At 41.4% G+C, this 27,330-nt stretch overlaps 1 protein-coding gene across 1 annotated transcript in view; it reads right to left on the minus strand.

The window, feature by feature from the left end:
- Window positions 1–1,172: 1,172 nt before the first annotated feature.
- LOC141110488 (sialic acid-binding Ig-like lectin 14) overlaps window positions 1,173–27,330 on the minus strand; it is a 30,239-nt gene continuing 4,081 nt past the window's right edge. The window contains exons 2-7 of the mRNA XM_073601855.1: window positions 25,630–25,734; window positions 21,822–22,160; window positions 16,277–16,576; window positions 14,509–14,617; window positions 12,230–12,320; window positions 1,173–2,315 (exon numbers count right to left, since the gene is read on the minus strand). Coding sequence (XP_073457956.1) covers window positions 2,133–2,315; window positions 12,230–12,320; window positions 14,509–14,617; window positions 16,277–16,576; window positions 21,822–22,160; window positions 25,630–25,705 — 1,098 coding nt within the window. The 5' untranslated portion in view covers window positions 25,706–25,734 and the 3' untranslated portion in view covers window positions 1,173–2,132. The remainder of the gene's footprint in view (window positions 2,316–12,229; window positions 12,321–14,508; window positions 14,618–16,276; window positions 16,577–21,821; window positions 22,161–25,629; window positions 25,735–27,330) is intronic.

Genomic DNA, 27,330 nt, shown 5'->3' on the forward strand with positions numbered 1-27,330 from the left:
ATTCTGCAATTAGAAATCAAGTTTCCTAAGTGAGCATAAGCTTTCCCTATACAGTTTGTCCACTTTCCTTATGTGTCCACAACACAGACATTATGGGTGCTCCAAATCCACCATTTTATAGGGGGAGGCTGGCACATAAAGTCCCCCATTACTGGTCCTTCTAAGCCAGCTGACCTAAGCTCAATAGGCTCTTGGAGTGTATTATGGTTACAAAGCATTATACCCAGAGAAATCCCACATTAGTCCACAAAACCACAAACAGGTAGGATCCAACCTCGAACCCATGGTAGACCCAAACCTCATCCCTACTGAATATGTGTTTTTTTTGGGGGGGGGGGTTGCACACAGATATACTTTAGTTGGCATTAAGGCCCATTTCACATCAGCGGACTGGTCCGGCATGCCTGTCCGTTTTTCAGGCAGACCCGATCGGACCACCCATTGTTCTCTAAGGGGTGGCAAATGTCAATGGACATGTGTCCACCGTCACCCATTGGCATCCAATCCGGTCCGCTAAAAACAGATGGATAGGGATACATTCACCATCTGTCCAGCGGATAGGATGACAATCAAATGGAAACAGACATTCAGACCGCCCATAGAAAACAGCGGGCTGTGTCCGTGTCCGCTCTGCATAGCGGAGTGGACATGGACTTGTCATCTGCCTGCTCATCGGGGATCAGCGGAGAGATCCTCTACTGAGCAGGCGGATCCACTTAGACAGATTCCACCCCCCTGTGGAAGGGGTCAAAAGAAAAAGAAGCCAAGCAACAGTCAAGTACAGGATAATATTTAAGGCTGTAAAATACTCAATGGGCTTTCTAAGAGACCTGTAATTCTCAGCTACATTGTTATAATGAGTCTGGGCTTGCTCCTGTGGGATGGAAGAGGATGAAATGGGGCACGCCAGGAAAAAGAGCCAGATGGAAAGAAAAGTGATAACAGCTTCAGCCTGCTCCTCCCAGGCCACACCCTCAGATACGTTTCACCCTGTAGGTGGCCTTGGAGGAGTCGGGCTGAAGCTGTTTTCACTTTCCTTTCCATCTGGGCTGTTTTTCCTTGAGGGCATCATTTTATCCTCTTCGTTCCCATATGAAGAGATGTGAAATTGCACTAGAATGATCCCCTTGGACTTTAAAGGCGGAAAGTTGAGCAAGGAACAGTAAACTTAATTTAAAAGGCATTGACGTCACTTTTATTAATATAGAGCGTAGACAAACATAGCCCTGCAGTAATAAATACAGGATATACGTGTACATATAATATTGGTATTGTTATACACAATTGAAAAATACAATCAAACCCAGTGGGTACAGGTGTCCCCATATGCTGCCAGAGTCATGCTGTGGTCAGTTCATATAGGTATCCTGTATTGCCCAACATGTTTCGGGATTGCTACTGTAAACTCCTTCTTCATGGAAGTTTCTATTCTGGGTTACTATACTTTAAAAAACAGAATACAACATATAATTGCAGAGCAAGCAGAGGGATCAATAGATGTTCTCAACATGGCTGAAAAGGCCTGCACAAACCCATCAGGTGTACAAACGTGCAACCACTGTGAGGCATGTAAATATGCATCCACAAGAAGCACCCATGGACTACACCAGCAATTGGTATAACTGTCTTTAAACAGCCTGATCTATGTACGTCCATGCTGGCAGTGCTCAAATGAGACTTCCTTCCCATATGTGTATTCAGAGCTAGGACGGGCTCTCTCAACCCTGGCAATGGGAATCACTGGAGCATTGTAGGATCTTTGCTTGGAACAGCGCTCAACTATCTAGGCCAGTGATAGTGAACCTTTGCACCCAAGATGTTTTGGAACTACATTTCCCATGATGCTCATGCACTCTGCAGTGTAGTTGAGCATCATGGGAAATGTAGTTCCAAAACATTTGGGATGCCAAGGTTTGCCATCACTGTTCTAGGGGTTTATGGGTTTTCCCCTGTGTTTTATTTGCCCTGCACACAAATGTTTTTCTCTGGTACTTTAAAATCAGTCTGGAATTATAGCTGAATATTTTATATCATATACATTTTCATATGCATTCCAAAAAGGACAGTCCGGTGTTCTATGTCCATAGGTATTTGTATACTTTGAAACTGGTCTTTATTAAAAAAATACATTCTCAGTTTGTATATTTAACCACAGAATACTCGATTTCCTCCGTATCTGTGTTTGTAACTGTTGGTTTCAGCTTTGAAAAGTCAATGCTCATGTATTGTAAATTTTGGAAATTCAGATGTACAGATCCATCTTCTGAAAGTGGCTGTTGGTCCTGTTGAGGAATCTTCCCAAATTCCTGTGGACCCTAGAAGAGAGTTAAATAATTTAAACTGTATGCAACAAAGATTTCCATATGTATAGTAGAATACAAGGGACTTGTCAGCAATAATGTTATAAAATTAAAGAGAAGGGATAAGTGAGAAAAGTTTTTAACTTCCTGTCAATGGGAATGGCAAATAGTACAAGCAGTTTTTGGGGGTGCAGTAGGCTTTAAATTGCCTTTGAGGCCAAAGAACCTCTTTAACCCTTTTTTTTCCACACATGTTAAAAATCATTTCAAGTCTGAAGATTAGGTAAAACTCCCAAACAGTATATATATTCTGAAAGAAGAGACCCTGGAAAATAAAATGGTATCAGTTCCTTTTTTTTATGTCGCATGGCATTCACCCAATGCATTATCAACTGGGAAATTGCAGTAAAATACACTAAAGTTAATATTAGGGAACACAAGTTCAATATATTAAAAAGAAAAATATATCTACGCTTGGAAATAAATAACTAGCAGATGTGCACTATAACCCAGATACCAGGCACAATAATGAAATAAAGTGCAATACTGTGCAGTCAAAACAGTATGCATAATCAGTATAAAAGTTCTGAAAAAGAGACCACAAATGTGTCTCAAAACACATCTACAAAGTGTAATAATACATATAAATAAAGTGCAATCCTGTGCAAGCAAAGTTGATGTATGACAAATAATAAACTAAAGTCCATTTCAAAACAAATATCAAACTAAAGTCACCCCTGATGACGTCACCTATGACGAAACACATCGGAGGGAGGTACGTACACACGCTGCTGTGCATGTCCGAAAGCTGTTCGCCATTTTTCATGAGGGGAATTGAGCAGTTTGGAATTTGATATGCCTACATGCCTATTTCTACTATTTCAATGTAAGCACACTACGATTTTAATAAATTGGATGTCAATACAGTATCACACTATGTGGAGTTTTGTATTTTAAATATACTCTGGCATCAAGCTCCATTGATGGTCTTCTGACATCGCTTCCTGGTTCACTGTGGGCCTTCCGTTATACAACATCTGCGGCATTTAGAGATGACATCGGGGCTTCCCTTCAGTGGATTGTAGATCCGATTAAGCACTGATTGACCCCCCTGAGTAAGGGTGGTCGCCGGCTTTCTTATAAGCCTCCAATTTAGCTCTGGTGATGGGTGTCATTGATCTTCACTTTTAGCGTGGATTTTTCGATGAGATCTTTCAAATGGACTTTAGTTTGATATTTGTCATATAGCAATGTTGCTTGCACAGGATTGCACTTAATTTATATGTATTATTACACTGTTTAGATGTGTTTTCAGACACATTTATGGTCTCTTTTTCTGAACTTTTATACTGATTATGTATATTGTTTTGACTGCACAGTATTGTACTTTATTTCATAATTTGTTTAGAGCCGCACTTTCTTTATATATACAGTCAGGTCCATAAATATTGGGACATTGACACAATTCTAATCTTTTTGACTCTATACACCACCACAATTGATCTGAAATGAAACAAACAAGATGTGCTTTAACTGCAGACTTTCAGCTTTAATTTGAGGGTATTTACATCCAAATCAGGTGAACAGTGTATAATTACAACAGTTTGTATATGTGCCTCCCACTTTTTAAGGGACCAAAAGTAATGGGACAATTGGCTGCTCAGCTGTTCCATGGCCAGGTGTGTGTTATTCACTCATTATCCCATTTACAAGGAGCAGATAAAAGGGCCAGAGTTCATTTCAAGTGTGCTATTTGCATTTGGAATCAGTTGCTGTCAACTCTCAATATGAAATCCAAAGAGCTGTCACTATCAGTGAAGCAAGCCATCATTAGGCTGAAAAAACAAAACAAACCCATCAGAGAGATAGCAAAAACATTAGGTGTGGCCAAATCAACTGTTTGGAACATCCTTAAAAAGAAAGAACGCACCGGTGAGCTCAGAAACACCAAAAGACCCGGAAGACCACGGAAAACAACTGTGGTGGATGACCGAAGAATTCTTTCCCTGGTGAAGAAAACACCCTTCACAACAGTTGGCCAGATCAAGAACACTCTCCAGGAGGTAGGTGTATGTGTGTCAAAGTCAACAATCAAGAGAAGACTTCACCAGAGTGAATACAGAGGGTTCACCACAAGATGTAAACCATTGGTGAGCCTCAAAAACAGGAAGGCCAGATTAGAGTTTGCCAAACAACATCTAAAAAAGCCTTCACAGTTCTGAAACAACATCCTATGGACAGATGAGACCAAGATCAACTTGTACCAGAGTGATGGGCAGGGCCGGACTGGGGATAAAAACCAGCCCTGGAAATAATTTCATACCAGCCCCAGGGACGTAGCGTGGGTTGTCAGCACCCAAGGTAGGCAAGTAAATTGCACCCCTAACCGGCGGATATTTAGCGCTCCCCGAGTCTCTTCCACTCATACTGTATTAAACCCCTTATGGTACATTTTAGGATGTACCACTCCTCTTTGTTCTCCTTTCTTTCCCCTTTATTTCTCTCTATCATAATTTCTTGTTTTTTTCCCCATCTCTCCCTCTATCCATCTTTCTTGTTCTCTCTCTTATTATGTCTCTTCCCCTCTTTTCCATGCATTCTCTCTTTTTTCCCTCTCTCATTTCCTTTCTTGCCCCCTTTCCTCTCCCTCTTTCCGGAAAGTAAATGGCTACATGCCCATTTATTGCATAAAATGATAGAGATCTATCTATCTATCTATCTATCTATCTATCTATCTATCTATCTATCTATCTATCTATCTATCTATCTATCTATCTATCTATCTACACACACACACGATGCGAGTTCTGTATGTGTAAAAAAACAAAATCATACTTGGGGGGGCTCACCCTACAATGCGTTTACATTCAAGATGGTGCTGATAAGACCAACAAACAGTAAAAATATTACAGTGCACACATACAAAAATGACATTTAAATCCTGCAAGGATATTTAAAAAAACCCGAACATATTCAAAAAAAATGGGGATTTGGTCACACTATATGACAGCCCACTTACTGCATCAAAGTACCCCTTAATTAGTGGGTCCTACACTAATAAAAGAATGAAAGATCCTGCGTCTCAACCATTGGAGATACACTCCTCTTTATGGGAGAACTCCACCCCCCCCCCCCCATTACCTCTTATTAGTGTCCACCAGTTCATAGGAGGAGTCCCTTCAGTTCTCCCATAAAAGAGGAGTGTATCTCCCATGGTTGAGACGCAGGACCTTTCATTCTTTTACTAGTGTAGGACCCACTAATTAAGGGGTACTTTGACGCAGTAAGTGGGCTGCCATATAGTGTGACCAAATCCCCATATTTTTTGAATATGTTCAGGTGTTTTTAAATAGCCTTGCAGGATTTAAATGTCATTTTTGTATGTGTGTAAGACACACTACAATAGATGGTCAGAGATTGTGAACATGATACAATAGATGGTCAGAGATTGTGAACATGATACAAGAGATGGTCAGAGATTGTGAACATGATACAAGAGATGGTCAGAGACTGCAGACACATTAGAGGAGATGGTCAGAGACTGCAGACACATTAGAGGAGATGGTCAGAGACTGCAGACATGATACAGGAGATGGTCAGAGACTGCAGACATGATACAAGAGATGGTCAGAGACTGCAGACATGATACAAGAGATGTTTAGAGACTGCAGACATGATACAGGAGATGATCAGAGACTGCAGACATGATACAGGAGATGATCAGAGACTGCAGACATGATACAGGAGATGGTCAGAGACTGCAGACATAGTACAGGAGATGGTCAGAGACTGCAGACATGATACAGGAGATGGTCAGAGACTGCAGACATGATACAGGAGATGGTCAGAGACTGCAGACATGATACAAGAGATGGTCAGAGACTGCAGACATGATACAGGAGATGGTCAGAGACTGCAGACATGATACAGGAGATGGTCAGAGACTGCAGACATGATACAGGAGATGGTCTGAGATTGCAGACACATTAGAGGAGATGGTCAGAGACTGCAGAATAAGGATGAGCTCCGGCGTGTTTGCACAGCCCACGGGCAGAGCCAGCCAGGAAGTTGGCACTGTGCTGTGCTAATCACAGGCAGTGAGACATTTCCCGATCTCTGCAGCCGCTCACTGTGATTAGCGCAGCGCCGACTTCCTGGCGGGCTCTGCACATGGGCTGTGCGAACACGCCGGAGCTCATCCTTACTGCAGACATGATACAGGAGATGGGCAGGGAATGCATGTATGGCTGAACTCTGTGTAAAAGCATATAGTAGGGCTGCGCCACTCTACTTAAACCAGCTCTTCAAGATCAAGTTAGTAATCCTCCTTTTAAAGTACAACTAAGTGCCAGAAGACAGCAACACATCCAATTTCCAAAATTCAAATTGTCTTACAGTCAAGTGGTCAGGATTAGTGGAGAACTTTAAACAGTTAATGAGTCTGTGAAGCTTCCAGCCTGAATCAGCAGTAAATCATCCAAAAAAATCAAACTGTGCAGAACACACAGAGCTCTGGCTAAATAGCTGAGCTGAAATGGTTAACAGATAGCCATGTGTGACCCTTCACTGGACACAGAATGCTGGCTGCAGGTCTCCCAGATATCTTATCAGTGTGCAGGTTAGGAAGCTAAAAAAAACAAGTACAGAGCCAGACAGGAGGGAGGGGAGGCTGATAGTAACCTGCACACTGCCCGAAGGCATAGATTTCTGGATGACACCGGCCAGCCAGCATTACATCTGCTCCAGACGATCTTGTTTCCATTCAGCCAGAGCTCTTGTGTGCTGCAGGATTCGTTTGGCTGAGGCTGTGGTCATACTGTACCTTCCTCTATCTCCTCGGCTTCTGGTACTGTATCTCCCTCCTGACGGCCCCAATCCAGCACCTCTGCACTTTTAAATGTGGCGGGCTGGAGAGGGAGGGGGGTTACACTGTCTGCTGCACGATGGTCACTTGCTCCTCCAGCCCTCCCTGCTACATATTTCCTCAGCCAGCCCCGCCTCCTGTTCACAGCACAGCCGCTTCTCGCTCAGCTCTTCTTTAAAAAAAAAAAAAAAAAGTTACAAAGCTCCCAGCTGACAGCGGCCTCAGAGCAGGCAGCCTACCGGGATATTTCCCGCTATCCCGGTAGGCCAGTCCGGCCCTGGTGATGGGAAGAGAAGAGTATGGAGAAGGAAAGGAACTGCTCATGATCCAAAGCATACCGCCTCATCAGTGAAGCATGGTGGTGGTAGTGTCATGGCGTGGGCATGTATGGCTGCCAATGGAACTGGTTCTCTTGTATTTATTGATGATGTGACTGCTGACAAAAGCAGCAGGATGAATTCTGAAGTGTTTCGGGCAATATTATCTGCTCATATTCAGCAAAATGCTTCAAAACTCATTGGATGGTGCTTCACAGTGCAGATGGACAATGACCTGAAGCATACTGCGAAAGCAACCAAAGAGTTTTTTAAGGGAAAGAAGTGGAATGTTATGCAATGGCCAAGTCAATTACCTGACCTGAATCCGATTGAGCATGCATTTCACTTGCTGAAGACAAAACTGAAGTGAAAATGCCCCAAGAACAGGCAGGAACTGAAGACAGTTGCAGTAGAGGCCTGGCAGAGCATCACCAGGGATGAAACCCAGCGTCTGGTGATGTCTATGCGTTCCAAACTTCAGGCTGTAATTGACTGCAAAGGATTTGCACCCATGAAGTAAATTTCCTGGACATTACCATCTTTAAAAACTCTGAGGGCGGACTATCAAGTAAACTTTACAGAAAGGAGACTGCTGGCAACACCCTGTTGCATGCAAACAGCTTTCACCCGGAACCTCTGAAAAGATCCATTCCCTATAGCCAGTTTCTCCGCCTTTAAAGAAACTGCAGTAACAACGAAGACTTTCAACATGAAGCGGACAAACTTACCATTAGGCTCATGAACAGAGGCTACTCCAAATCCTCTTTAAAAAAAGCGTTCAACCGAGTTAAGCAAACCAATAGAAGGGATTTAATCTTCTCAAAGAAACCAACCAAAGAAGACGACACTACAAGGATTATTGTGAGATTTTCTAATGAGCATTTTAAAATTAATAAAATTATCTCCAAATATTGGTCCATCCTTACAGATGATCCAATCCTGAAAGGACTAATTGGTCCTAAACCCCAAATCACCTATAGAAAACCTGGCTCAATAGGAAATGCACTCATCCAAAGTGAGTACAAGGGCACGGCAAGAAAGGACCCCTGTAAAACATGGGGTACATACCCATGTGGTTCCTGTGCCCAATGTCCAGTCATCGGTAGGAGGACCACACTGGCACTGCCTAATGGGGAAAGTTTTTCCCTGCGTCATTTTGCCAATTGCAAGACGCAGGGTGTGGTATACCTCATGCAGTGCCAGTGTGGTGCCTTCTACGTGGGCAAAACAAGACAGGAATTTAGAAAACGTGTCGACAAACATATGCAAAGTATGCAAATCGGCAACTTGTATCTGCCTTTGGGAAGGCATGTTGCCAGATATCACAATTACCGATTACCCTCGGTGAACTTCACAGTCCTTGATAGGATTCATTTGCCACTCAGGGGGGGAGACTGGAACAAGGTCCTCCTCCAGCGTGAAATGCGCTGGATAAGGTACCTTAGGGCCACTACCCCCCCAGGCCTAAATGAAACCGAAAGTTTCAGACCCTTCTTGGAGGGCTTCAGCTCGGGGAAAACGGATTAACATAATTTTTATCTCACCTTCTTTGTTCTCTTGCACCTCTGCTTTTCTAGAACTGGAGTTCTATTCCAGTACCCCTTGCGGAGAAACAGAGGGCTCCCTCCACAACACCATAAGCCCATTATCTCCCCATTGATGATCATATGTCTTAAACTGCTAAGACTCTACACCCTACCCAGTCAGAAACTATATAGGAGAGTTTTTCTAACTAAACTTATTTACTGTAATTACTGTAATCTCTTTTGTGTAACTATTTTTTATACAGTATTATGTTAATTGCTGTTATTTCTGCAGATGCATTTTTTTCATGCGACTGTGCCATATGAATCTGCCTCTCAGTGCTGAAACAAAGGGCCAATGATACCGTTGCCATTCTGCCCACTATCCCTACCCGGCACAGGGGGGGGCCATGACGCAACATCATGGCCCGAATACCCCGAAGGCGTCAGATCTTATTTTGATGCCCCGGGATTTCCTACTGTGTCGGTGGTTATAAGCCCTAATTTTGATGTTCTGCCATTCGCTCAATGACAGTACAATCATCATAAAGAGGTTTGGGCATATTTAAGAATAAAAATCTCCCTTCACATTCTCTTATTATATATATTTCATATTTCATCAGTACTATCCCCATTTCAAACAATTCTTTGCAATTCTTTTATACAATTTTTCTTCCTTCCTTTTTCCATCTCCAATGAGGGAGTATAGACCTGCTACTTTTTGTCATACTTGTCACTGTATATCTTGGTGACATCTATGACATCAGCATAGAACAGTACCCCATATACCGCTGTGCATAGTCTGATACTTTTTTACTTTTTTTTTTTTTTATTTTTTTTTTTTTTCAGACAGCGGGGCTACTATGCCCCGATGCCCAGTTTAACATGGATAAGACTGCTCAATAGCGCTGTGGAGTCACACGGCGCCCCTCCCTCTTTTAGGAACTGACGTCGGGGCCATGTGACCCCAACGTCATATGCACATTGCCCCGGCAACCAGACGCACCTCTCTCCCCACCTCACCCCGAGCCCATACTACATGGGCTACGTGTAAGCAATAGGCTTCACGTCACGGGGAGGAGAAAAGGAATTTTTTTTTTTTTTTTTTTTGGAGGAGGTCCAAGCGTCTGCTACCTAGACAACAGGGAAGCTTCTGGACGCTTCCCCTCAATACATTGTACAAAGGTGCTTCCTCTAAACAGTGACAGCAGCCAATTGAAGTCGCACCCCCTCCACTGCACCACCAATGAATGTGAGACTCTACCTAGAATAGGGCTACGCCCATCACTTAGCCACGCCCACACCCCATATATTAGGACGCCAGGGATGGCCACAGGCAGCATTCCACAACTGGCTTTGTTACAGAGAGGTACTCCAGGACCAGAGCTCCCTGCCACTTGGAACAATACACCTGACACAATCAATTTAAGGTATTTGATCTCTTTTACTCTATGATGGCCCTGGGGAACCTTATTTCCCCTACGAATCACCATTATTTCCATTCTTTGACCTTTTTGATGTTCAATTTCTTAGCATTTCCCTTATACCTTCATGTTTTTCAGTTGTTTAATTATCACGACTGCCAAATACTGCTTTCTTCACAATATACCAGGCCATCCCGTAGAGGATATTTGAGCAGCATTGACAATCACGTGTTAGGACCCCTGCCAGCACTGGGAAAGCGATTTTTCACAGTTAAATGCAAATGTAAGTCGCATATAATACTTTTCTGTTGTAATGCGATTTCTGTAGTCGCAAATGTAAGTCGCATATAATACTTTTCTGTTGTAATGCGATTTCTGTAGATATAGGTAACAAACAAATATTTAAGTATATACCAATAATCATGCTGTTACTTAAAATTTTAGAATGTGATGCAGTCCCTCCCTGAGGAAGACTTTATCCTTACAATAAGTTGAAACGCGTTGGAAATCTGCTATCAGGACGCCATCACACCTATCGGGGGTGGTACTTGTAACTAGCAGTAGGATGCATCATATGTTTCCATATATCTGATGTTTTTATAATTATTCTTAACTAGATCAATGTGTATGTTCATGTATATCCTATTCGTTTTTGTATCAATAAACTTCTTTTTAACTATAATTCAACACTGCCAATTTCTGCATTGCCCTTAAAATCCCATTTTGAGGTACACATCTAGTTTTAAGGATTTGCAACCAAGTATTAAAAAGTGAAAGTTTGTTGAATGATTGTTAATCTGTCCCATTACTTTTGGTCACTTAAAAAGTGGGAGGCACATATACAAACTGTTGTAATTCTTACACCGTTCACCTGATTTGGATGTAAATACCCTCAAGTTAAAGCTGAAAGTCTGCAGTTAAAGCACATCTTGTTTGTTTTATTTCAAATCCATTGTGGTGGTGTATAGAGCCAAAAAGATTAGAATTGTGTCGATGTCCCAATATTTATGGACCTGACTGTAAGTTCAATATATTACCCAATTTTTTTGTAAACTATAAAAGATGAGGTTGCACTGAGTACAAAGATATGCAACATGTCATGGTTTAAATTTGCACGTGCCTGCAAAACGACAGCAAACTTCAGTACCCTATATTTTCTATAGGCAACGCTTTAAAAGCCCCTACAGACCAGCAGTTTGGAGTTAACCATGAAACGTGGCCAAAGAACTATTGCTCTCATTCCGATGTAAATGACAGCATGCAACATGTCAACATGTCAAGCAACATTTTCCTACGTAGGCATCCCTGGCGGGTATATTTAAATTCTTGTGTGTGCATGGAGCACACTGTTTATTTATTACAGGTACTTATATAGCCCATCACATTACATATATATTGTACATTTACATCCGTCCCTTCCCTCAAAAAGCTTACAATCTAATGTCCCTAACTCACATTCATACATAAACATACTAGGGACAATTTGGACAGGAGCCAATTAACCTACCGGCATGTCTTTGGAGTGTGATAGTAAACCGAAATACCCGGAGGAAACCCACACCGGCACAAGGAGAACGTGCAATCTCCAGGCTGGTGGTGTCATGGTTAGGATTCAAACCAGTGACCCTAGTGCTGCTAGGCAGAGGAACTAACCACCCAACCACTGTGCTGCCCAAGATCGAACATTTTTTTTTTAGGGGGGGGAGTTTAGTGCTTGGGTGTAATTTTATTTTTTTGTCTTGGAAAAAAAAAAAACCAGCACCCAGAAATATAACAGAAAACATTTGCTAGGATAACTTACATTAGAATACATTTCTGAATTGACGTATATATGATCAACAACATCAGCATGGATCTGCCTCGAAGCTTCTTTATTCTCCTTTATCTTTCTTCTGAAAATGTAAAAAGGAAATTGCAGAAAAGGATTTGTGTTGAAAATAGAGTACCAAAACTGTAGGTTTTACTCATGTATTACTGAACAGTATAAAGCCAAGAGCAAAGGTCAGTAGCCCAACCAGAATTAATTTCTTCTTATCTGAATGTTTCACTTTGTGATTGTTTGATGGACTAATATGTCCAAATAATTGTGGTCATTCAACAACATTTGGAAAAGAACAAATTAGCACATCTGAAATGCTGAACCCAGAGCGCCCAATAGGAATCTATCTTGGACTTGACCAGATCGACCTTAAAGTGCATGTAAACCCAACAATGAAGTGTTTTTGTTTCTCCCTTTGGTGTCTTAAACATATCATGTTTGAGAAGTTCATCTGTTTGAGAAGTTCAAAAATATATTTTGATCATTAGACTTTTTTTCAGCTCCCTCTGTGGACTAGAGAACACCCACTCTATATTACGGAGATGAGAAGTTCTTCTCAAACTCTTCTTGCCCTAGGATAACAATAATGCTCCTCTATAGATAAAGGACAGCAAGTGAGCATTGCCAATTGGAAGAGTGTTAGTATCAAGATCACCAGGTGAAAATAAAGGAAAAATAAAATAAAAATAAAACCAATGCAGCTACACATCAAAGGACTGATAAGCTGCAAAATATTACTTTTGTTATGTTTGTTTATGGGTTTAGATTTTAAAGCAGAACGGATGGGTCAACTGGTAGTGGAAGTGACAAACCATATACAAGGGACAGTCCAAGTTCAGTCAGCTTGCTTATATACAGTAAACATCTGTGGATAGCTGAGACTAATAGCAAGCTCTGGTTACCAGGTAAGATGTGGACCCAGGAATAGAAGCTTCATCCCACCCAAAGCTGTATAAAGTCTCCAGGCTCCAGGACCCAGATTAGAACTTATTAAAATTCAGAGAAAAACAGTTTGCTCTCTCCTCAGTTACACATAAGCCCCCACCATGTGTAGGTGAGAAAACTAGGTGGCACATAGACATTGTCCACAACCCTGGCAGCTAGTGCTTTTCAATATTTCAAAATGGCTAATTGAACCCAATTTGGACATTTTCACTTAGGGGTGTACTCACTTTTGTTGCCAGCTGTTTAGACATTAATGGCTGTGTTGAGTTATTTTGAGGGGACACCAAATTTACACTGTTATACAAGCTGTACACTCAATACTTTACATTGTAGCAAAGTGTCATTTCTTCAGTGTTGTCACATGAAAAGATAGAAGAAAAGATTTACAAAAATGTCAGGGGTGTACTCACTTTTGTGAGATACTGTATATATAATTCATAAATGTCTATGAGTTTATCTCTTGTATCAAGGGTACGCAATATTACTGGCCAATATCAATTGATTGTTTTCAGTAAAGTTGTTAATGGTTGTTCTCCATACTTTGGCTAGGTATAAGGCTACATTATGTTTAAGTTTGCAACTATGTAGCAATTCTATTATCATTAGCTTGTAAATAGACTATGGGAGATATTTATCAATTATATTCCACAACAAGGCAGTATTGAACAGAAAAAATGGGAAATGTACTGAAAAGTTGGCCTTACACTGAGAAAATTTCAGCTGGATCCTGGTAAACCAGCCAAAATTCAGGCCATGGGTGGCCCTGTCAGCAACCTCCAATTTGACAACCCTAAGTTTGAAAATTGAAGGAGCCAGGGGCAAAATTGTTGGCTGCAACCAAGCAGATGCAGCAGCTGTCAAAATACAATAGCCGGTAGGGTAGATTAATCCATAAGAGAAATCTTACAGTGGCCAGTTTAAGATTTGCAAATGGAGCTGTTTGCAATTACCCACAGGTGACTCAGTGAGAATCCATGCTAATAGGTGCAGGCGGGAAGCCCTATTGAAAGCAATGGAGCCTGACAGTGTCCACAGCTATTTACGACCATTGGCATGTAATTGCTCATGCATTGATTACCTGCAGATGATCGGTCCTGCATGCAGACTGTCTGCATACATGCAAAAGGCTGCAGAAGCTGTCAGGCTTGCTTGATAGCTGTACGTGATAGGTGGTAAGAGTGTAAAATCTTAAACAGACATAGTGGGAGAATACATACTTCGTCTGTATTTACACACCCAATACCGAAATACAGTACATGGCTTCTGTGATTTATAACATATACCGTATGTCAACAGAAACTTTTAAAACAACGTACTTTCTGTAGAGCAAAATTATTAAAACTCCAGTCACTATCACTATCACGACAGCAGCAATACATCCACTGTAGATTGCAGCAGCTGGAAATGCTTTAGGCAATGCTTGAGCTGAAAAGAAAAAAAAAGTTTATTACCATTAGATATTCATTTAAATCTAACAGTCAATATTAAAGGATAACAGACATGCAAAGAACATTGGATGAGATGTATTAAAGGAGCAGAGCTTATTAATTAGGTAAAGCTGTGTTTACGTCAATCAACCAATCATGTCTTGTTTTTTTAATTTCCCTCATACATGATTGGGTATTTAAAGTGAACACAGGACCAACTGGGGGAAGGGGGGTAGATCTTTGCTCAAGGAGGTTAAATATCTTTGCTGAAGGAGGGGGGAGATCTTTGCTGAAGGAGGGGGAAATCTTTGTTGGAGAAGGTTTTATTTTTTTATTTTTATTTATTTCAGGTACTTATATAGCGCCGTCAATTTACGCAGCGCTTTACATATACATTATACATTCACATCAGTCCCTACACCCTCAAGGAGCTTACAATCTAAGGTCCCTAACTCACATTCATACATACTAGGGCCAATTTGGACAGGATGCAATTAACCTACCAGCATGTCTTTGGAGAAGGTTGAAGATCTTTGCTGAAGGAGGGGGAATCTTTGCTCAAGGAGTGGCAATATCTTTGTTGGAGGAGGTTGAAGATCTTTTCTGAAGGAGAGGGAAGATCTTTGTTGGTGGAGGTTGAAGAACTTTGCTGAAGGAGGTTGACGATCTTTGCTGAAGGGGAGGGACAATCTTTTGCTGAAGGAGGGGAAAGATGTTTGCTGAAGGATGGAGGAGATCTTTGCTAAAAGAGGGGGGAAGATCTTTGCTGAAGGAGGGCAAGCTCTTTGCTGGACGACTTTGAGGTCGGAGCAAAAAGTCCAAGCGGATCATTGAGTTTGAGGGGATTTGATTGTTCTATTGACATATATTTATCCAAGAGGGAGATTTTTGCTAAGGAAGGGGAGGGTTATGCTGGCAGAGAAAACTTTTCTGGAGGGGGGGGGGGGGTTGCTTGGAGAAAGAGAGGGGGGAGCATTGTGGCTATCTACTTGTTACCCAAAAGTTAATCATTTGATCAACTTCTGTTCATTTATTACAATGTAAATTTTAGCCTAACAATTCTTAGATATGATGGCTGAATTGGTTTTCTTTTTTCTTTCTTTCCCTTATTTTCACCTGGTCATCTGGCCTGTAAGTCTGTTATTTTTTAAAGGAACAAGCTCTCCTGCAGATGCAGCAGTTACAGGGTTGAGACAAACCATTTTCCACTAACAGGGGTGCTTACAATGGTCATATTTTATTTATTTATGTAAAACCTTTATCCCAAAAGGAAAAAAACTTACTGTAAATGCTTAAAAAGTGTTAGCTGGAGTTTGGTTTCAATTTGTTAGTTTATCTAGATCTGCTAATACATCTAAGGTTACCCTCCCCTCAGATGGACAATGCTGCTGTCTCTGTCACTCCTTCATCCAGAGTGGGGGCACCCTAATACAGGAGGTATGCTACTGGCCAAAACAAACAGGTAAAAATAAAGGAAAAACGTTTAAAAAAAGTAAACAAATGCAGCCACCACATCTAATGATTGGCAAGCTGCAATATATTATTACATTTTTGGTTTTGGGTTTAATACCACTTTCGCCACTGGAAAGCTTAACTTGGTAAATCATACATTTATAATACATATTTCAGGTAGTTTCAGGATGACAAGAAGACTTACATTCAATTTTCATAGTAATTTGTTGTGCAGTGGTCAATCCTCCTTTCAGATGTACTGTGCATGACAATGTAGAGTTGTTCTGCTCCTTTCTAGCGGTGAAGGTGATTGTAGAAAAGTGGGTCTTTGTACCATTTTTATGAGTTTCATTCTTGTTTTCCACACTTCTGTTCTGGATATTTCCTTCCCACGTGATTTGGGGGTTTATCGACAAACATGTTCCAGGAGATGTGCATCGCAATGTCACCTCCTCTCCATCAAGCCAGCTCTTTATGGGTGAGATTTCAGGTTTATTCGTTAGGTCTGCGATGATAACACACAGAAACCTCTTTGAATAATAGCAATTATTATATGCTGACACAAAATGTATTCAATGCCAAAATTGGCTGCAATACAGTAATACATAAACCGTTCTTTTGTGTTTTTTTAGATGCCAAGTGCTGCAGCATATCTTAAAACACACTGTAATGGCAGCATATTTGAGAGTCTGACCACTGGTCTCATTCACACACACATTGGCTCTGAGTCTTCACCAGTCTAGTATCCCTGTCCCCTGCACACTTGTAAGAAGATGTAAAATGATTAGTTATGCTGTTATGTTAAATTCTACCTGGTGCTGCAGGGGTTAACAATTTTTGTGACATCTCTTCCCCTGTGTATATTTCACTTTCCCCCCTGTGTAGGGCATATATACTAGGGAACTCAGTCTTGATTGCACAGTCCGGGCATGGGAATGGTCATGTAAGGACCAGTGTGTAGGCATGTGCAGTCTACTTTCCCTACTGCGAGTGGTGCTCATCCGCACTGCAGGTAGAGGAGGAAGTCGAGAGGAATCTAGTTCCTCTATTGTTTCCTCTGTCTCAAGGAGGCAGCTATCTAAATGGATACTGACACCCTATGTGACTCTGGTGGCCATCTTGGGTTAGGCACAAATTATTTGATACCCTGGCCCCTGGGTTTGGTGTGCATTTTTTAGTTGCTAGAGTAGGGACAGGTCACTCGGCTGTCAGGGATAGTGCTTAGCGTCAGGGGAAGGTTCCGGAAGTGTAGGGAATGCACAGGGATACGTCAACCTTCCTGGAAGCATCCCTGTTTGAGTGCCGACGAGCCAGGCTGCGTTACACTCCTTGAGACATACACTGTTGGCACCCTTGGTCCACCACTCTACTGCCGCTTTGCTGTTACAGCTTGTGAGTGCTCCCTATCGGGTTGCTTTCCCGCTGGGCCTGTTTGTTTTTTTGCTGGACTTTCGTTATAATACGAGGGGTCTTCAAAAAGTTTCTGCACTTCCATATACAGTATATACAGTAATGTAGTTAAAAAAAAGTTGGTTTCACAGAATACGTAAAACCGCTGAGATGGAAGAGCTAATTCACATCTCACGAGACACACCTTCAAAATTCAGTACAAAATGGGCATGCTGGATGCACTTCCAGACTACACCTGCATACTCCAGAGCTCTCGAATCACTACCATAAGGTAACAGTGATTATCTTAACAAATCTAATTTAATTGCATACACAAGAGAGGGATGGAGGAGGGAGAGGAGGGGAAAAATCGAAAACTGAGAATGGGGCGGGGGGATAAAATCAAAAACAATGCACAAATCTTAACCCACACTCTTTATTACCCCTTGATCCCCTGAACTTGTCCAGTCCCAAGGGACACTAAACCTAGGAACAGAAACCCCTACTCTCCTTTAAAACCTGGGAAGAGGAGTCAGAGATGGAATTTTTTTTTTTCCTTCTCTCCTACTCTCTCTCCTCCCCCTCTTCTTTCTCCTCCATCCACCCCTCTGTCACCTCCCCTTGTTTTCCTTCCCTCCATACCCCCCCTCCCCATCTCAAAAATTAAAATTTCAACTTGATCACATACAGATTCTCTGCGTGATTACATCTCATTTCACTTATTCCCCTACCTAACTTAACTAGGTCCACTACCGGACTTGAGACACAATGTACCAGTCCTCATGGACATGCATAACCCCTACCAACCGAACCCAAAAGAAACTTTCCTAACCACCCTTAACAGTTATCTTCTCCGGGAAGACAACCTGAGAACCAGAATGATAGTTAAACATTATGTAGGTCCTATCATTAGACAGAGCTTCAAGCAAGTTGGACTGCCCTGCAGGGATTAAGAGACTAAGAGACCCTGCAACAGCATGAAAAGGTTTCTGTTGCAATGTTAGTATTTGCCTCTGTACTACAGTATTGTTGTTCCGACACCTCTTCATGTACACATAATATTTGAGATTTCTGTACATGTTTTCTTTTATAATAAAAAAAAGTACAGAAACTTTTTGAAGAACCCCTGTAAATTTTTGAAATTGCACCTGGACTACATCACACCTTCCTACAATTGTCGATATGTGATCTATCTTGTCTGTGATCTACCCTTCTTCTTGACCTGATCTCAGGTTCCACGTGTATGGATTTACAATTGAAAAGAGAGGGCAGCACCACTAGAGGGGGCAGAGTGCTGCCAGTTGTGGCACATTCTAATGTATTGTCCAATAAGGATAGACGGTGTAATTTTTTTAAGATGTTATGTCATTCACTGTAAACTACCTCATCTTGCAAAGTTATCTATACAGTAAACACAATTCTTGAGAAAGAAGATTTGCATGGTCTGTATTACGAAGGGAATGAAGCATATTACTCCTGGATGAATTCATGGAGTATTCAGAAGAACTTTGAGCTAGGAGCAAGCCAAGTTTTTTTTTCCCCAAACACCCTTTATTGGAAAGGTATGCATAGTATTTAAGTTACATACAATAGTAAGTAACAAAACAGTATACAAAATGAGTGTGGTACATCACAGCTCCTAAGAAGGAGCTCACTTAGGCAGTCAACGAATACAAAAGACTAAACTGTATTTATAGCTTAAGTAGTATAATAACATTTTTACAACCATACTTAAATGATATGCTAATGTGTAGCTGAAAACAGGGCATTGCACCTTGATTTAAGGTAATAACCTGTAGAGAGAGAATATGGAGGAACAAAGTTTCCCCACTCTGGTGTCTATATTCAAATCATTCGGCCTGCTATGATAAAAATTGGAACCACCCTAGCGGTTGCGGTCAACGGACCCCTGGCAACCAATGTGGGGGAGGAGTTGTTTGGGAGGCCCTATATGTTGGCGTATCGATACTGTGTTGTGATGATGAGTGAATGTTAGGTGAGGTGTGAATATCTCAGGGTTAATACAAGGTCAATAGATCTTAATGGAGTCATAGAGTATAGAAAGGAGAAGAATATTGAGAAACAAGCATTTATTAAGTGCATTGCTAGTGATTTATGGTACGTCTTCTTATGGGAAGATGAGTAATGTAAGAGCATTTGGGAAGGAGAGAAATCCATCGTAAAGGTTGTGATTAGGGTTGAAAGGCAGTGAACTTCTTTCCAGAAGGGTTGAATCAAGGGGCAATCCCACTGAATGTGTAATAGGGAACCCACTTCTCTCGAGCAACGCCAGCAGAGGGGGGATAGCGTTGGAGAGATCTTATTTAGTCTGAGAGGTGTCCTATACCATCTGGAAAAGATTTTATAGCCGTTTTCCTGAGCTGAAACATTGGTCAATCCCTTATAGATACATGTATAAATACGGTCCCAGGCAAGCCAAGTTTAACCCTCTGGGTTAAGGAGAAGAGTAACTATGCAGTAACAAGTGTCGTCAAGCTAACCATTGAGGTTGTGTATCTACAAGTAAACATTCTGGTCAACCTTTTGCCTTCCTCTGGATCAACTGTGGGTATAGGATTGGGTATATGGGGTTGTATGATATTTTTTATTTTATCAGTGCTGTTTAGACTGGAGTGGACTAGAGGGACCGCTTGGCTTGGAGAGAGACTGTCACTGTGACTCAGGAGGGGATGTGTTGTGTCAGTGAGGTCTCATCATCTGTGCTGCTACACACTGCTGTCAGTGTCACTGTGAGAGTCAATTTTATGCATGTGTGTGCGCCCATTCTAATTTCTTGCACTCCTGAGTCCTGTCCCTGAGCCACTTACTTACTATATCGAAAATAAAATAAGAAATATGTTTTTTGCCTTATTATCTACCTTATATCATATTGCTAATTGCATATTGTATTTGTAGCCTAAATATTATCATTTGCACTTAAAACTGTAATTTTGTAACTTTTGGAAATGCCAGTAAAAACTTGGCCGTGTCAGTAAATTTTGGGTGTTGTGTCAGTAAATTTCAATCTGGTAGGTTGGCAACACTGGATCTTGAGACCCTCCTCCGCTCAGACTCACTTTCTAAACCAGCCTTTATGTTACATTCTCATCTATCAATGGTGGCACTGCCTGATCTAACTACACTCAGGAATAAATGGCTACTGGATATACCAGAGTTGGATGATGAGAACTGGACAGATATGTGGGACACCCTATTCAAACAGCTGGTCTCCCTCAGAGACCGGCTAATACAATTCAAAATCTGCCAGCTTATTTTACGTCTGTTAGAGTTCATCGACTGAATCCTAATATTTTACCCATGTGTTGGTGAAGTGATAGGGCCAAGGGGGATTTCTTTCTTACTTTATGGACGTGTCCAGTTATCCAGCCATTTAGGGGGAACTGTGGTGGAAACATTAATGAAGTTGCACAGATCTCTTTCTCCCCTTCCTTGTCTGCTGGGACTAGTTGAGGGTCTTACAAACACAAATGCATGCAGGACGTTAATTGGCCTACTGCTCTTTTACGCCAGAAAAGCGATCACATTTCACTGATAGAAATCCTCGGGCCAGACAGTTGCCTACTGGAAACAACTGGTGAACTCCCAGCTACCGCTGTCCAAAGCTAATTACTCCAACAGGGATTGCTCCCGGAAGTTTGATAAACTGAACAAAATGGCTAGAAGATGACAACACTGCAGATTGCCTGCTAACCATTGAGACTGGGCTGGAGACTGTTGGGGGACCTGGCTTGAATTTGTCACCCTGAATGTATCCTAATGAATAGGGGGCCTGGAGCGCCTACCTCATTTATTCTGATACGGATTTGGTAGTAACCAGCATACACTCATGTACCACTTAGCACACTTTTTTGACTTTGGTATGTTTTCTTTTTTGTGTTCAGGTAGGCCCACTCCTACGCGAGTCAGGCCTCCTGGTTCTGTTCTTGTTTTGCCTTTTGCTTAAAATAAAAAAGAGATTTAAAAAAAAAAGAAGCTTGAAGCTTGGAAATGCCTCCCTGTATCCTATTGTGCATGTGAACATTTCAGGGTTATTCATCAGTGGCAGTGTTCCATTTAATAAATGCTTTCTGCTTAATATACTACACTATGGAGTTTTGCGCTCTTGTTTTTTTTTTTTTTTGTTTTTGTAAATCACAATTTTTGTTGGTGTTTGAATAACATAACATCTAATGATTTACATGGCGACTCCTTCTGTTTACAATATATATTGTAAGTAAACTAAAAGTGAAGGCTCTGATCCAAGGCTGTGTATATACTATAAAAGTCACATGGTCAGGGACTGTTTTATTTTTGTATTTAATGGTTGTAAATTGGATGCCAATAAAGAAATTTTTCCTTACCTGTTACTGCTACATAAGGCTGGATATCTTGGTAGCTAAATTTTAATTTATCTTCTTCAACTCTGAAATGATAATTATCTTCATCTTCATATAATGGATTTTCAATGTAGAGAGAGCAGTCCCCTCTCCATGTATCTCCAATCAGAAAGAATCGTCCATTATTCTTAGGCTTTTTAGAAGCCTCAATGTTTTTATTCTTGTTCCAACTGCCCAAAGCTTTTATAGTCAAGGTAGTAGGCACAGTGAAATTGCATGGAATGTACACACACAGTCCTCGCTGGACCGTTACATTACGAGGAGCATATATACTGTATCCTGGAGACGATTCACTGTCAATACCTGCAGATTTAAAAAATAAGTGTGATTTTTTTATCCCTTGCTGCATTTTCAATAAAGCCTGTTTCCACCAATAGTAAACAAAAAATTCCGCGCTTAGGTATAAGTATAGCTGCAGCCTCCCCAAACAAAGACGCCACAAAGTGGTGCCCAAAAACAAATAATCACAAAAAGGGGAACATGGCGCTGCTAAAAAGAATGTGAAACTGGCATGTGTATCGCCTAACCGTGATGATTTTAAATGGGTGTGTAACAGTATAAGGTCTATATGGGGCAATAAAAGATATGCGAAGGTGAGTCCCTATGTAGTGTAATGCATTGTATCCAAAATACAAAAGTGAAAATAAAAAACTCTATTTACCATTTTTCTATTTTATCAAAGAAGTGCAAGTGTCCACCATATGACTAATGGCTAATAGCAAGTGCTATTCATATGTTGGAAAAAATACATATAACAAAGTGAATCACTGATAAACAAATGAATCAAATACAAAAATGTATATAAAACAAATGAATAGTAATGGTGAACATTCAGTCTATACGTGAAAAAAACTTGTTTCAAATAAAAAGCTTGTATGCGAGCACAGCAAATGAAAAACGTAAATATATATAAACAAGTGTGATGAATGCTCAGTCCATGCGTGAAAAAATATATAAGAAAAAAAGAGAGAGTCTCTCAATATTAAATATCCATATTCCCAGTAAAGGGACTTGTGCTGGTGTTCAAGTGATACAACTTTATCATCGACTTCTGTGCTACGCCTCAGATGACGTCTAGTGACGAAACATGTAAGGCGGGACTTGGTACACTTCAACGTCATTTCTGGTTACTTCCAGTTCTCTGGTTACAGTCTTATTAATCATATGGTGGACACTTGCACTTCTTTGATGTGACTAGAGTTTTTTATTTTCACTTTTGTATTTTGGATACAATGAATTACACTACATAGGGACTCATATTCACATATCTTTTATTGGCCCATATAGACCTTAAACTGTTACACACTTAAAACCATTTAAAATCATCATGGCTAGGCAATACACATGCCAATTTCACATTCTTTTTAGCAGCTCCATTTTCCCCTTTTTGTGATTATCTGTTTCCACCAATGCATTGTTTGTTTTCCTCTAATATAATGACGCCAACTACTCAGTTTGAGTAGCTGGCTTCATTACATTAGAAGATTATTGCTACATTCCAAAGGCATTTGGGCTAGAGCACTAGTTCCTAGTCTTCCTCTGGGAAATTTGGGGTAAAGGATGTTTTCTTTGTTGGACTGAATTGCTTGTTTTACCTTTGGAAATTTTTGGTCACCTCCTGTCGTAGTAACAACACAAGTAGAAAAATCTCCCAAGCAAAGATAGTAATGAAGACCTGACAGAGGTTCTAAGCCTTCCCCAAGCCATTCAAAGCTAAAAAAATAAGTTTTAGCTGGAGTTAAATGTCAAAACTCAACTTCAGACTCCCCAGCCCCAGTCTACTTGCTGACTTGAATGCTTTATTTATTTTATATTTTCCTTTCTAAGATGTCTTCAGGCTGGTCACTAAACAGGGGTCTTCTGCCAGTCTTCAATTCTGTCTTTAATTCTGCAGACAGTGTCACCCATGTAATGAGGTCAGCCTGCTCTTTTCACCATCACCACCAGTGGCGTACAGAGGTTTGGTGATGACCGGGGGGAAAACTCCTTGATTGTATGTCCTTAAGGGCCAGTACACTCCGGAACATGCATATTCAAGCACACAAGTTCCTGTGCAATTCCAGAGCATTTCCCTACATTGCAATTTGACAGACCATTCATTTGAATTGACTACAAAATGCACTGCACTGAAGGGGGTTGGCCTATGTAAAAGTAAGCCAATGAGGAGGGAGTTGCAGTAGTTGAGGCAAGAGATAACCATGGAGTGCCTTAGAAGCTTCGTGGTATAATTGGTTAAGCAGGGGCGTATTTTGAAGATGTTGTGGAGGTTGTAGGTGCAAGATTTGGACAGTGATTGGATGTGGGGTCGAAAGGAGACTTCAGAGCCCGGGGTTACACCTACCACCCTGGCATGTGGGGACAGCCTGATCGTTGTGCCATCAACCTCAATAGAGAAGTCAGAGAAAAGGAATTGGAGTTTGGAATTGATGGTCCTTTTCTCCACATGTTGATGTCAGTCAGATGGTCTGACTGACATCAACATATGGGGAACAGGACCATCATTTCCACACAATGAGTAAGAGCAATACTTACAAACCTGGTTAAGTCTCTGGAAATCATAGACACTTAGCACCACACAGGTTAAAAATGAAACTGCAGCCACAAACTGTATCAGGTTTTTCAGGTCATCAGATTCTTTATCTGTTGATATCATTGTGTCAGATGGTGCATTGCCCAGCAGCTGGCTGCTAGAGACAAAGAGAGCAGATGCAACAGAATGGCTAAGAGGCTACCCAGCTGTAGTCTGCGTCTGTCCTGTCCCTGGAGGCCCTCCCTCTGATGGATGCCCCGGGGCGTCAAACCCTTGGCCCCACCCTCTGCACACCACTGACTATTACACTTGTTAGTGCAAGGTGCTGTGGCGTAACACCCTCAGGTTATGGGTTCATGACACTCTACATTCATACCTCCCAACTTTTTGAGATGGAAATGAGGGACACCTATCAGCAAACGTATGCAGGCATAGGACACACCCCTGGCCACGCCCCCTTAAAGGAGAATTGTAAAAAAAAGACAAGATTGGTTAAACCCACAAGTGCGTTTTTTTACCACTGCTATGCCCTTATATTGGCTTTTGGAATTTACAAATACAGCAATTTAGAAATCAGATGAAAGGTTTAGCGCCGGTAAACACTTTTTGATAGATAAAAAGTGCATTTTATATACATCTATATAGATCAGACCAATATGAGGGACAAATGAGGAGGAATGAGGGACAGAGGGACATTGCTCCAAATCAGGGACAGTCCCTCCAAATCAGGGACAGTTGGGAGCTATGCTACATTCACAGTGTGTCTCCAGTCTTCTGGGATGAATGAAGTCCAAACTGAGGGCATCTAGTGGGCAAGAGGAATTACTGCAGGAGACAGAGCTAGAGAGGCGGTGAGTATTGTAATAGGGCTTTGTTGATTTTATTACCTCCTGCAGCACCAATAAAAAACAACAATCTCCTGCAGAGCTCTGGGGACCACTGCTATCCAACACACCAGGGGGCATTATACAGCTTGTTCCCTGGTGCTCACTGTGGTCCCTCCTGCCAGCTGCTAAATCATTACAGGGTACAGGAGATGATGGAAGGAACCACAGTGATGGGCAGGGGACAAGCTTTCATTGTATTTTTTTTTTTAACATAGCAAAAGGTGAAGGTGAATACATACAGAGCCTGTTGCACAAAAAGAAACAATTGCATTGGGACTTAGATCTTACTACATACTGTATAGTTGAAAGACTTTTTAGCGATACAAAGCCAGACACTAACACAAGTTATACTCACCACTCCACAGATGGGTTATAATATAAATGAGGATGTGGTAATAGCTCAGGTGAAAACTACTTCTTTTTACTTTCATATTAGAAAGTGTTAGACAGTCCACAGTTCCTAGAATACAATAAAATTGACAGTGCCAGGTAATGGTGTTCAAAGAGGTAATAATGTTCAAGAGCAGAACCTGATACCCTCATAGGTTTTGTGTCTTTCCCTTCCCTTTATAATGATACTCATAAGCACAGTGCATTTTAGACCAAAGCATCAGTCAGCCAAGATGTGTCGAGGAACATGATTTGTCGAATGCAAACTTATCAGGAAGGTTAAGGCCTGGGGCATTTAAAGGTATTCTATCCCCAAAAAAGTTGTTGGTTGTTAAGATTGTACAGGGCTTGCGTAGTATCCATACTGTAGAACAGTGGTCTCCAAACTGTGGCCCATTCAGCCTTTTGTTTGCCTGTATGCGACCCTTGTGGCAATATTCTTCCCACTGACACTAACAACGAGTTACCACTTCCCCCAGAGACACAAACAGTGGGAAACTATTCCTCCCACTGACAGCAGTGATGGGTCACCATTCCTTCCACTGGCACCAACGATGGGGCACTATTCCTCCCACTGATACAAATGGTGGAGCACTGTTCCTTCTACTGACCACAGGCACTTTGTAATTCTTTTACTCCCACTGGCCACTAAGCCTTAGACAAAGATCTCATACACACTATTAGATTTTCTGCAGATTTTTGTCTTCAGATTTACCAATATCATATAATATGAGGTCAAACCTTAAGAACTTCAATTTGTATGCAGTCAGGCAGGCACTTTCACTACATAGTTTTGGTAAATCTGAAGACAAAATTCTGCAGAAAATCTAATAGTGTGTATGGGGATTACGTTTACACCCACTGGCTGCCCTCTGGCCCTCCTAACGTTTAAAGGAGAGTATACTGGCCCTTTGTTTAGAAAGTTTGGTGAGCACTGCTGTCGAACAACAATAAGAAAATAATTCTAAAGGTTGATTATTTTTTACATACAAGGCAAAAAAACAATATATCTGACAAATACCAAAAGGTCCAACTCACAGTTATGGGGCATACACACGGTCGGACTTTTCGTCTACAAAAGTCCGACAGCCTGTCCGACAGACTTCCGGCGGACTTGCGGCGGACTTGCGGCGGACTTGTGGCAGACTTTCTAACGAACGGACTTGCCTACACACGACCACACAAAAGTCAGACGGATTCGTACGTGATGACGTACACCAGACTAAAATAAGGAAGTTCATAGCCAGTAGCCAATAGCTGCCCTAGCGTGGGTTTTTGTCCGTCGGACTAGCACACAGACGAGCGGATTTCGGGGTCCGTCGTAGTTACGACGTAAAGATTTGAAGCATGTTTCAAATCTAAAGTCCGTCGGATTTGAGGCTGAAAAAGTCAGCTGAAAGTCCGGGGAAGCCCACACACGATCGGATTACCAGCCAGCTTTAGTCCATCGGCGTCCGTTGGACTTTTGTAGACAAAAAGTCTGACCGTGTGTATGCCCCATTAGACTCTAATGCCCCGTACACACGGTCGGATTTTCCGACGAAAATGTGTGATAGGACCTTGTTGTCGGAAATTCCGATCGTGCGTAGGCTCCATCACACATTTTCTATCGGATTTTCCGACACACAAAGTTTGAGAGCAGGATATAAAATTTTCCAACAACAAA

Source organism: Aquarana catesbeiana, linkage group LG10 (genome assembly GCF_042186555.1).
Source record: "Aquarana catesbeiana isolate 2022-GZ linkage group LG10, ASM4218655v1, whole genome shotgun sequence".
In the NCBI taxonomy this organism is placed as follows: domain Eukaryota; kingdom Metazoa; phylum Chordata; class Amphibia; order Anura; family Ranidae; genus Aquarana; species Aquarana catesbeiana.